Source organism: Candoia aspera, chromosome 18 (assembly GCF_035149785.1).
Source record: "Candoia aspera isolate rCanAsp1 chromosome 18, rCanAsp1.hap2, whole genome shotgun sequence".
Classification (NCBI taxonomy): Eukaryota; Metazoa; Chordata; class Lepidosauria; order Squamata; family Boidae; genus Candoia; species Candoia aspera.
The window spans coordinates 6466474-6478602 of NC_086170.1; the positions used below are offsets into that span (position 1 = coordinate 6466474).

General features: G+C 46.2%; 2 protein-coding genes across 2 annotated transcripts in view; one reads left to right on the top strand and one right to left on the bottom strand.

Moving 5' to 3' along the window:
* Positions 1–346: 346 nt before the first annotated feature.
* Positions 347–7970, bottom strand: CALML6 (calmodulin like 6). The gene is made up of 5 exons (XM_063317685.1): positions 7923–7970; positions 4585–4759; positions 3254–3398; positions 3047–3147; positions 347–675 (listed from the first exon to the last, which is right to left on the bottom strand). The coding sequence occupies exons 1-5, from the start codon at positions 7968–7970 to the stop codon at positions 629–631; spliced, it is 516 nt and encodes a 171-aa protein (XP_063173755.1). The 3' UTR covers positions 347–628.
* Positions 7971–10694: 2724 nt separating this feature from the next.
* Positions 10695–12129, top strand: part of GNB1 (G protein subunit beta 1) — a 63521-nt gene continuing 62086 nt past the window's right edge. The window contains exon 1 of the mRNA XM_063317633.1: positions 10695–10844. The gene's annotated coding sequence lies outside the window, so the exon portion shown is untranslated. The remainder of the gene's footprint in view (positions 10845–12129) is intronic.

The following is a 12129-nucleotide window of genomic DNA, read 5'->3' on the forward strand; positions in this document are numbered from 1 at the left end:
TTTTGAAGGCTGGAGGTAAAGAAATGATAACTAACTACCCATCTCTTTGGGATACTTTTCTTTCTCAACTCTCCTGGCCTAGGCAGAAAACCTTTAGTAGTATAACCAAAAGTGTGTTGGAGGTGCGTAGGTTTAAGGCAGAATTAGCTGGGTTGAAGCCATAATCCTGGTTTAATACCAAATGGCAGCTTCACACAACCCTCTGGGCCAAGACCTAGCAAACCAGATTACAACATAGCAGAAGACATGACGCTCCAGTTGAGCATCTCCTGGGGAGTTTTGTGGAACACACAGGAGGGCATGCAAAGTACCAAGTGTACCCTGTTTTTTCTGAAACCCCGTTCGTTAAATTTGACACAAGTTTTATTGATCAGACTCCTCAACAAGGGTGAACTGTCCAATTCTGGCTTGTCCCAAATGTGGCTAGAGTCATGTAGACTCAGGTCAAGAAGAAAGATTTGTTTCATGTCTCTCTCAGTTTAAGAACTCTTGATGTCACCAAGGCTGTGATTTTGTGTGCTGTTTGATGTCCAGGTTCTATCACGGTGGTTACCTGTTTGGCATCCTGGCATCATCGAAGGAAGAGAAAGCAAACAGGAGAGATGAACTGAAAAGTTTCTTGAAGGCCTTACTGGGTCAGTTTGAAGGATTCGCCTGTCATCATGGCCACAAATTCTAGGAAGGGAAAACAAATCTATAGCAAGAAGGTAGAAGTTTGCCTTTTTCTCCCTTCCTTCCTTGCCTCCCCCCCACCCAGACATGTTGGCAGGATGCTGCAAAGGCTGACACTCAGCACAATGGGCAATTTTTCCACCCAGGACTAGCCCTTCTGTTGGGCAAAGTGAGGCAACGTGTGGCCCATGTAGTAGAGTAGCAGCGAGGTCCTGAAGAACTGAATTATGAACTGGGGGTGACCCAGATCTCCAGGCTACCTCGCTCACCTTCCTGGATTGTACATGTAGAGGCAGGACAGGTGGCCTCTGGCATCTCTTACAACAGGTAGTCCTTGACTTAACGACCGTTTAACAATGGTCCAAAGTTACGACGGCCTTGGGATGGGTGCTTTATGGCCTGAAAAGCACTTCTGAGCATCTCAAAATGTTGCACCCCCCTCGCGGTCATGTGATCGCATTTCACGCACTTGGCAACCGGCTCGCATTTACGACTGGTTGCAGCGTCCTGCGGTCACGTGATCGTGCTTTGCAACTTTTTTGCCATTTTCCAGCAAAAAACACCCACTGGGGAAGCTGGATTTGCTTAACGACCTGTGATTTCACTTAACCACTGCAGTAAAAACGGTTGTAAAATCAGGGACTGGTCACATGGTATCTCGACTTAGGACCACAACGGCTTATGATGGAAATTCCGGTCCCGGTTGTGGTTGTAAGTCAAGGACTACCTGTACTGCGATCAGATGATCCGTTAGCCTGTGCCCAGTGCGATCCTTTGGGATGGATAATACTTTCAGGTGGGTCCTAGGTGGGTGGATTGTCATGCATACTCCTGCAGAATCAGCCCACGTTTGTTAATTACACCCTCTGATTAACAAACCCGAAGTTAAGAGTAGCATAAAATCAAATTGTAAAGAACCGCAAATTCTACCCACCCGCCTTCCATTTGAAATCTCCGGACAAGCTTCAGAGTCCGTGTTGCAAAATAAATGCCGTATTTTGCTGTGGATAAATCGGTGTTACTATCCAAATGGCTCCTTCTAGTGGACAATTTGAGGACTTGTGAGCCTGTTTGCTCTCATCCCTATAATTTCCACAAAGGTTGGAAATTCATCTCCCAGGATTCCCAGCTTTTAACCCGCTTGCTGGGGAATTCTGGGGTTTGACCTTCAACACATCTCATGGGGAAGGCTGTTCTGTATCTTTGCATAGGATAAAACATGCAATTAAGCAATCTGTTTATGGCAAACATAGGCAGATATTATAAATTGGTTTTGTTTGTGACTTATTTTTCAAACTAAAGTCTACAACTGGAGCTAGGTGCAAAGACGGAGGTGGAAGATGGAACTAAGTTTAAAATGGAGGAGCAGATGTGCAGCATTAACAGTATCTCAGGATAACCAGCGGTATAACAAGCCAACATCTAAATTCCCCAGAGGAAGAGATGCTAACAGGCAGGCTGGAGAAGGAGTAAGAGCTTTTAATTCTTAACTAACTGGGGAGTGGGAGCTGTTACCAGTATTTCTCTCACCCAGACAAACTCCCTAATTTATCTTCCCTTTAGTTTGACTTAACAAACTTCCTTCTGGGGTGTAAATGAAGGTTGATGTTTTTTTAAGTGACCAAACACTCCCCTTTCGATTGAAACAGAACCTGCTGTAGAGACATTACTGAAATGTTCATAGAAACTCTGTATTTGCACAAGTTAAAAAATGCTTTCAGGGTGCCAGCTTTGGGAGGAGGGGGAAGAATTCAGCCAAGAAAGGAATAAAAAGCAGCATAGGAGTATCGTCTGTTGGGAGAATGTGTGTGCTGTGTATATTTTGTATAAAGAAAGTAACAAACAAGTTATTACCCTCTAATTATGCTGTGTAAATATTAAAAAGTCAACAGTAGGTGGCAGCAACTCAGTGACAGCAGGTCTACTTAGTACTTGGATAGGAGACCACAAGGAAATTGCAAGCTGAAAAAACATTCTAGAAGCAGTAGCACCAATTTTGATATTGTTGCCAATAAACTGCACAGAAATATCAATATTGTCTCCTGAAGACCATCTCTATTTGCGAGCACTGTTATCTTTACCGTTTCAATGTTAAGCGCTTCTGTTTTCTCAATTTTCCTTTTCCCTCCCCAACCTCTTTCCTTCAGTGTCAGGACATTTTAGATTGTCAACCTGCAGGCCAGGAATTGTCCAAACCATTCTGAGAGCCTTCAATAAATTAGACTCGCTTTCAATAAATTAAAAATATTGACAGAATGCAATGCAGTCTTGATTTATGTAAAACTGACTCTAATCAGTACTTCCTTCAATGCAACCTGCTGGCCTGCTTAGTGGGTGCATCACTGGATGGTGTGCAGGATCATGCTTTCAATACCTTCGTAATCAATGGTCCCATCCCCATCCTTGTCTGCTTCTTTCATCATGAGTTCGGCTTCCTGTTCGTTCAGTGGTTCTCCGGCATTCATCAATACGTACCTAAAAAGGCAGAGAACATGAGAAGGCTTGAAGTACCACTCACATTCTCTTGTTGGGCCACTCCCTCTGAACATGGAGACTCCATTTAATGCCTTTGGCTGCTTACTTGAGTGTGTCCCACTCAATGTAGCCCTTATGTTCTTTATCAAAGACTTTAAAGGCTGCTCTGAGTTCTTCGTCCTGGTTTTTTGCCTTCTCATGGTAAATTCCCATCAACACCAAAAACCCGTCACAGTTGAAGGTACCTTTATCTGGAGGAAAAAGAGGAGACACTGGGGTCAAATCTGCAAAGACTTGCTTCTGATTTACTTTCTCAATTTTTTTATTTTTGGGGGTAGGGTGGCTGGCATTTTGTTGCAGCCAGAGATGGATTGTTCCCTCCACACAAAAGTTTGGGGGACTCAGAAGGATGCAGGAAGGAAAGTTATGAGGTCCCTAGATGGAGCAGGGAGGAATTTTAAGCCTATTTTAAGGCTGTGATGGCTGATCTCAGAAAGCTAGGAAGGCTGATGGATGGGAGACCACCAATAAATTTTGCGTGGTCAACTGGGCAGTAAAAGAGAACAAAAGTCTCAGAAAACAACAACAACAAACCACATGGGTGTGTCAACGAAGTCTTCAGAAATTGAGCAAAGATTTTAAACATGAATACTCAGAAGTACCCTGCACAAAGTTAGTGGGACTCAGCTTGATAAATCTTTCAGTAGAATTGCAGCCCTATTCATGCTTGCGAGGCCTTTGGCCCTATTGCAGTGTGATTTGATTTTTTAGATTATTTTAACATTAAAATTAAAAGTTCCCATTTTCTTTAAAATGAGAAGGTTTCTACTTCGTTAAGCAAGTTGCCTCTCTGTTTTTGGTAATCCTTCAGCACCAGAGACATTCTCACTTATTTTGTCTTCTGGAAAATCATGTTCCGACCAATTTTGCTCATCTGTCCAAAAAAGTGGAAGGGGGTCATGCCCTCTACGGTTTCCAGTAACTTCCATCTTAGATGAAATTTGCATAAGCTTCCTCAAAGAAGCCACAATTTGTCCTCAATGGGGAGACTTTTCTCCCTTCTAAAAGAAACAGTCTGTTTGCATAATAATTCATTTACAGCCATGCTGTTGTGCTGTGCCTAGCTATAAATGCAACTTGAGTGATCAGGAATGGAAGGAGATCAGCCAAAGAAACAAGCAGTTCAGTTCCTGAAACTGGGAAGGTCTTTCCCTGTGGGAGGGAGAAGGAAGCCACATCAGAAGAATGTGCAGGGCTCACGCAGATGAGTGTCGCACATGGGACTCCTGGGAGTCCTAGCAAAGAAGTTGTAATGGCCAGGTTATCAGACATGGGTCAACAGAATCGTGAAGGACACAAAATTCTGGAGGACACCACAGTGCTGGGCCAGAACTTTTGGAAACCCAAGGCAGCCCCTTGGAAAGGCAGCCGTCTTACTCTCTTTGTCGACATCCTTGGCCATCGTGACCAGTTCTCGCTTGGTGGGGTTAATGCCAATCAAACTCATGAGGCTCTCCAGTTCGTCTGTCTTCACCAAGCCATTCCCTTCTTCATCAAACATCTCAAAGATGCCCTTATATTCAGTTATCTGCTCTGGTGTCAGGGTTCCTGCCTGTGGTGAGAAGGAAGGTGGTGTGAAATTTGGGGCAGAGTCAGAAGAAGGACACTTTAGACCTCAGGTTGACTGACAAGCTGCTTCTCCTAAGTGGCCGACTGTGGCACTTGGAGAGGAGGAAAAAGAAGAGTATGGAAAGGGAGGTGGACCAAGATACCTAAAATTATGGACAACATGGAGAAATTAGGAGTGTTGGTGTTATGTCAGAACTCGTTACCTTTTGCCAGTGATAGAGAACAGGACGTTTTGAGTAGGTTCTTAGATGGACTTCTTCATCAGGAACATAAGGTAGCAAACTCACTGCTGCTAACAGTCAAGAAGGTTACAGGACTTAGTAGCGAATTCATGGGGGCAATAGCTACTATTACAAATTAGTGCAGTAGTTCCAAATACTGGGTGACATGAACAGCGCTGGACTGAATTCCATGCAACACATCCTGTAAATGAATTAATCTATTCTGGATTCACAAGTATAATGAATCATAAAGTCACTGAATAAATAAATAGGCTGGGTTGGCACATCAGATACAGACAACTCTAGCCATAGTTAGTACTAGCAAAACGTAGTCTCTTTTATAAATGCATTAGCGAAGTCTTTTCCTGGGGCTGTGTGAATCCAATCTGCACATTTGGGGAGATGTATTGTCTCCAGATCCTTCCTTCCTTCCTTCCTTCCTTCCTTCCTTCCTTCCATCCATCCATCCATCCATCCATCCATCCATCCATCCATCCATCCTGGATGCCTATTTCATACAATGACTCCAGGCATCTCTCAATCATACAATTCATACAATGACACTAGACGTCTCACGCATATTTTAAAACAGAGCCTTCCACCCAGCCACCAGACCAAATGTCCTCACAGCTCAACCCCACAGCCTAGCCCAATGCTTGGGAGAAGAGCCAGGTCTTCACAGCCCTCCAGAAGGCTAAAAGGGTAGGGGTCCCTCTGATCTCCGGTGGGAGGCTGTTCCAAAGGACTGGTGCAGCCACTGAGAAGTGGTACCTAAATTTTTGCATAATGCAATCCCACCCGTTTTGCATTATCCCCTCTCCAACCTTTGATATCTGTTTTAGTTCCCCAGAGGAAATTTTTCCCCAGGGGATAAATAAAAGTCATCTGGGCTTTTCTCTAGACAGAGCGATGGAGGAGGCTTGTAGGGCAAAAGAATTCCACTCCACTGTCCAGCCAAGGACCTACACGTTGATGAAGGGAAATATTTTTACAGGGGTTTCTCTTCCAGCCGTTTTAGAATGTCATCGTTAGGGGCAAAATCTCATTTAAAAAAAAAACCTGCCAATTGATTGGAAATGAAACAGAGCAAGCATGAAGCTGAAGACACGCAAAGCTCACACCAAGCAGGAACAGCCTGATGTTCCTCTCCAGAGATAAGTCTTTAAAGTTATAGCTGGTTAGAAACTCACCATTTCCTTGGTATTTTCAGCCTGGGACGGTGCCCTTCAGCTAACTGGTGATGGAGTAGGACATGCGGGCAGGAATGGTGGGGAAGCTACTCCCTTGTACAGTTAAGAAGAGAGTGCATGAGCTCTGGCCCCAGGGGGGTAAGGATATTGGCAACCTTTTATGGGAATGAAAGGTGGCTGATCCTATTTCTGGGGGAAGAATTTGTCTAACCATGCCTGCTAAGTCTAGAAGAAGGTCATCAGTCTTGCACTGAAATGGCACATCTGCTTTGCATGTGAAGAAAACTGGGGCTCTCTTGGCTGCTCCCAAAATCCTTCCTTCCTTCCTTCCTTCCTTCCTTCCTTCCTTCCTTCCTTCCTTCCTTCCTTCCTTCCTTCCTTCCTTCCTTCCTTCCTTCCTTCCACCAAAATATAGACTGCAAACTTCACCACCACTAATACTTCTCTCCCCCTAGAAAGATGGCAGTTTAAGTTTGCCAAGAGGGGAAGGAATGCAAAGGTAAGCCGACAAAGGAAAGATATGAGCAAGCAGATGTTGGCGAGGGTCTCAATCCCAGCCAACAGGATTAGTCCTGGGCAACATGTGGAGAAAGAAACAGATAGTGGGCATTTGGCTGGCGTGTTAGCCTGGGCTGCTCGGAAAATGAAAGCCAAGTTGGAGCGCTCAGGCAGAGTGGAGGTTGGAAGAGAGGGAAGAAAGAGGACAGGGAAAGCTTTTCCCACTTTGGGGAAAAGATTAAGCAGCGGGTTGCTGCTATTCTGCCTGGGCCAGGCTGACTGCTGAATTAAGTGCAGAGATTTGCTCCTGAGGTCCTCACATGGCATTTATCGCAACAATAGGTCTGTCCGCCGGGATGGAATTGCTCCAAAGGTGGGAGATTTGGTCCGTGGTGATGCTGAAGGATTTAGAGCGACGGAGCCTCAACCATTGGAAGAGATAGGCGGTGCAAAAGGCTGAGATCTGAAAGGTCAGCCCCAGTCCCAGTGCCAGAGGTGGGTGATTTTTTTCCCCCCCATTCTCCAGCGCTGGAAGAATGGAAGAAATATTCAGATTGCAGGAGGTTCTGCCATTGGGTAAGGCCAGAAAAACATCCTTTCGCCTCCGAGTGCACTAAGTTGTGGGGGATGTCCTCTGCTGCTTTGGAGGCCTGCCTTTGATTGCACAATTGCAGCTGCCATTTTGACTTTCACACACACACACACACACACACACACACACACACTGTAAACTGCCCAGAGTCCCCCTTTTGGGAGAGCTGGGCGGCAATAGAAATTTGGAAAACAAAAAAATAAATAATAGAGATATCTGTACATATGCAGACAGCAGAAAAGAGAAAAGAAAAAAAAATGCAAAGATGTAATATCAGTAAGTGGACAGAGAAAGGGCAAAAATTGTAGAGCTGGTACTCAGTATCGTGTTGATGAAGGATTAACCACAACAAGCACTGAGTTATTTTTAACAACAGAGAAAAGGGTTTTGAAGGTCTTTTTAACTCTGAGCTGAATGCCAGTATCTCCCCCGTTTTATTGTTTAAAGGTAAACCACCTAACCCTGAACCTGGTTTCCCTTCGGATCATATAAATCTTTTACCAACTTGATTTTTTTGACCCTCCTCTCCCAGATGCCCCTTGCAGACTGTTTGCCTTTTTGACAACTGATTTAACCAAATAAAGGTCTAGCCATAAGCACACTTATAAAAGAAAACCTTATAGAACATATGGGGTTTTAACTCACCATGGAGAGGACTTTAAGCTCGGTCTCCAAATCTAACTCCACTTGCATTTTCTCAACAAGCTGACCTATTACGAATTCTCAAAGGGGTTAATTTTTTTAAGCATCTATCCTCTAAACATCATTCTCTGGCCCATTATATTCTTTTTCCCCCAAATGTCCAATCTGTGCATCACTCTTAACCAGGGAAAAAAGGGCAGTTTCTTAAAGAAGCACAAGTAGAAACTGCAATTTAATAAGTCATTCCCTTGTCAATGTAGAATTCAGGAAAGTGGTTGCCTGTCTTTTTTCCAGCCTCCTCCAGCCATCATTATTAAAACAGTGGCCCAGTTTTTCACACTTTTGAAGCAGGCAATATGTAGAAACGAAGCCTGGGGTGTAAAATTTATTTTTATTTATTTATTTATTTATTTATTAATCAAATTTATCACCGCCCATCTCCCAAAAGGGACTCTGGGCGGTTTACAATAAAACATAAATAAAAATATAAAACTATAAAACACTATACTACATAATACAATAAATATAATAAAAACCTCGATGGCTGGGAGTTCTTTATGATTTGCAGGCAGAGCTGGGTCCTTCTAAGAAACTACCATCCCCAGGAATGGCTACTCTCCCTCCCACCCCAGGCATAATTACAGAACCAGGTCTTTAGCTGTTTCCTAAAGTCCAGGAGGGAGGGAGCCAATCTCACTTCCCGGGGAAGGATATTCCAAAGGGCAGGTGCTATTGCAGAGAAGGCCTGCCTCCTGGACCCTGCCAGATGGAATTCTCTTGCAGACGGGGGGTCCATAGCATGCCCTCTCTACACGACCGGGTGGGACGGGCTGATGTGATGGAGAGGAGACGGTCCCTCAGGTAGCCTGGCCCCATGCCATGTAGGGCTTTAAAGGTGATAACCAACACCTTGAATTGGACCCGGAAGCATACTGGCAACCAATGCAGCTCGCGGAGCAAAGGGGTGATGTGTGCTGATCTTGGGAAACCCAAGATCGCCCGCGCGGCTGCATTTTGGACCAGCTGAAGCTTCCAGATACTCTTCAAGGGTAGCCCCATGTAGAGCGCATTGCAGTAGTCTATATGGGAGATAACAAGGGCAGGAGTGACCATTCGAAGGGCCTCCTGGTCCAGGAAGGGGCGTAACTGGTGCACAACCCAAAGTTGTGCAAAGGCCCTCCTGGCCACGATTGCCACCTGCTCTTCGAGCAGGAGTCATGAGTCCAGGAGGACCCCCAAGTTACACACCGGGTCTGTCTGGGGCAGTGCAACCCCATCCTTAACGTTAAAATTGCCTTAACATTGTTTAAAAGAAGATGTTCAAAGTGGAGAGGGGACTCAAAAAAACCCCTGAGATTCTACCCACTTTGCTCTGTTGCCCCAACAATTGAGATTGTTGTTCCTTCTCCCCCAACATGAAGTATGGAAAGCGACCTGCTCCTGTTCTAAAGTGGAAGGTTTCACTTTATGTGACATTTGCCAGCCGAAGGGGAGACTTTCATAGCGACCGAGCCCAAATTAAGCAGAGAACCGATTTGGTTTTGAATGCCTGCTAGTGCTTCGCACGCACTGAGAGGCCCAAACTGGTTGCAAAAGTCTCCGGGGAAGTGTGTTTCTCCTGGCTCAAGCAAGAAAATAAAATGATATGATGGCCTCAAGCTGGCCACCTGTTCTTGTCTCTAAAAAGGGTTAGCTGCAGACCCCACGGCAAATGGCGAGAGGCTCCCTTGAGCCCCAGACTTCATGAGTTCTGCACCAAATAAGGGTATCTCTTTGGGGCAAGTGTATTTTGAATACCCCCCTGGGGATTGGAAGCTATGAAATGACCCTTGGAAAAAAAATCATGTTGATTAAGGATGCTTCCAGACTGGGAAGCTTAAAAGTTAATGGGTTGATTTTGTCCAAATGTCCTTGGGAACTCAGCTCCATTGATGTTTTATATTCAAAAGTGGCTCAGGGCAGCATCCTTTGCTTATTAATGCTATGAGTGGTGCTGTTGTGTAGCCAGCCAGCAGATGTTTCAGAGGGAAGACCCGTAAGGGCAGAGAAAGGCAGGTACCCCGGAAGGCCCGGCCAAGAAAACACCCTCTCAGTTTCTTTTTCGATAAGGAGAAAGGCCGAGCTACAAAAAAAGAAAGAAAGAAGATGAAGCTAGACCCGATCCAGTGTCTCGGCTGGGCCGGCTTCTACGCACCGCCTGTTCTTTTGAAAGCGCTGTTGCGTGCTGGAGAGGGGTTTGGCCAGAGGACAGGCAGGGAAAGGTTTCCATTTCTGTTCATTGATTCTCCAGAGCAGCAACCGTAGAAAGTAAAACCAAACAGTGCCCTAGAAACAAAGAAAGGACTTGTTCGGATCACAGTGCAGCAAGTGAGCCCTGCGGCAGAATGTCGCAATCCGGGAGTCCCCACATTTCAGCCAGCTGTTCCTTCTCTAGAATCACAGAGGCTGTTGAAAATTAACCACTCCCTCCCATCCAGCTTCCCTTCCCGGGGTTGTGTTCCCACAATATGCCCATGCCCTTTTTACTTAACCACCTTTTTGCCGAATCAAACACCCTCGGCTGGGCTTGTCCAAGCCACTGAGCCATAAATCACAGCTTGCCAACCACACTGCATGGGTTGACGTAATATGCAAAGCCACAAATGATCAGCAGCCTTTGGACTCTCTGCATGTGAGTGTGTGTGTGTGTGTGTGTGTGTGTGAGAGAGAGAGAGAGAGAGAATCCAGTCTTGTCTGCAAGGAAGCGGTTGTGTCTCAGCTCAGCTGATGCCTGAGTTCATACCACACACTAAGCCGTTGTAGAATAAATTCAGATGGCATATGAAGCCCAAACTGGCCAGGCCGTATGATGGCTAAACGCAATGCATGAGCCTCACCCGTATGACCACCCGGGCTTCTCTTCTTTGATGGCTACGGTCTGTCCAGGTACTAGCTGCTCTTTTTATTAAAGCGGGGAGCTCCACTCTGGATTTTTTGGCATGGATTGTCACTGGCGTGAGGAACTGCCAAACAATATTGGAGGGTGCCCCAAATTCTGTCTTGCTTCTAATGCCTTTGCTAATGTTCCCTTGCTAGCGGCAAGAAGCAGCGGTCTTTCTACCTTCCTTCAAGAAGGACTTGGGGCTCCTGTATTTATGCTGGAGGCCACGCTGTGTTGTGTGTGGGTGTGTGTCGGATTGTGTGCTTGCTTGTTTGTTTTCCAGATCACTCCATATTACACCTGATCTTGGGCAAAGGCATTCTGCTGCTTTCTTTCATTGCTTTGGAGACCCAACCCTCAGCTCTGACTCTTAGCCGCCCTCCTTCTGTAGCCGCAAACCCCAGGCACTTCCCTGTTGCTCCTTCTGCCAAGGGAGGGGCTGAGCCAAACGGCATCGTGTGGCGAAACAGACGCACGTGCGCACTCCCGGGGATGCAGGCATCTGATTTGCAAGGGGCTAAAAATAGCTCCCACGCTCGCTCTGATTTTCCACATCTGAGGTCTCCCCTCTCTTCTGGCTGGTTGGCGATGCTCACTTTCAGGTGGCTTGAAGGCCTGGCAGGCAAGCTCTGTTAACGGGGAGGGAGGGAGGGAGCACTGCGACGGCCCCGTGTTCCTCTCCTTAGCTTGGTCTTCTCCCTTCCATCCCCTTCAGGGAGGTGTTGTGTAGTGGAGAAAATAAATCTAGCCAAGAAACTGGAGCGTGCACCCTTTCCCCACCCCCATGCCATCTTTCAGATACGACCAAACCCCAAACTGGGTCAAACCCAGTCGATCTCTTTGCCTAATCCCATCAGACCCATGTTGATCCTCCCTGCCCCCAGATAAAGCCCCCTGCAATCCCATCTAAACCAAAGAATAGAGGCCTCCTCACCTGCTCATGGTGCAGCCCGGGGGCAACCTTACAAAGCAGTGTTTCTCAACCTTGGCCACTGGAAGATGTGCAGACTTCAACCCCCGGAATTCCTTAGCCAGCTGGGAGTTGAAGTCCACACGTCTTCCACCGATCAAGGTTGAGGAACATTGCAGTAGGGAACCCTTCCTCTTGACCTCGTCTCTTAATTTACTCCCTCTACGTCCTGCTTGAAATCCCCCTTTCCAGGTTCCAAACCGGGTGCAGCAGCCAAGACCTTCTGGGGAGAGCAGAAGGCTACATCAAGGTCCCCTCTCCTACGTCTCCATCTCCTGAGGTCTCCTCTCCTCGAAGTGCAATGCCGGTTTAAGGACACT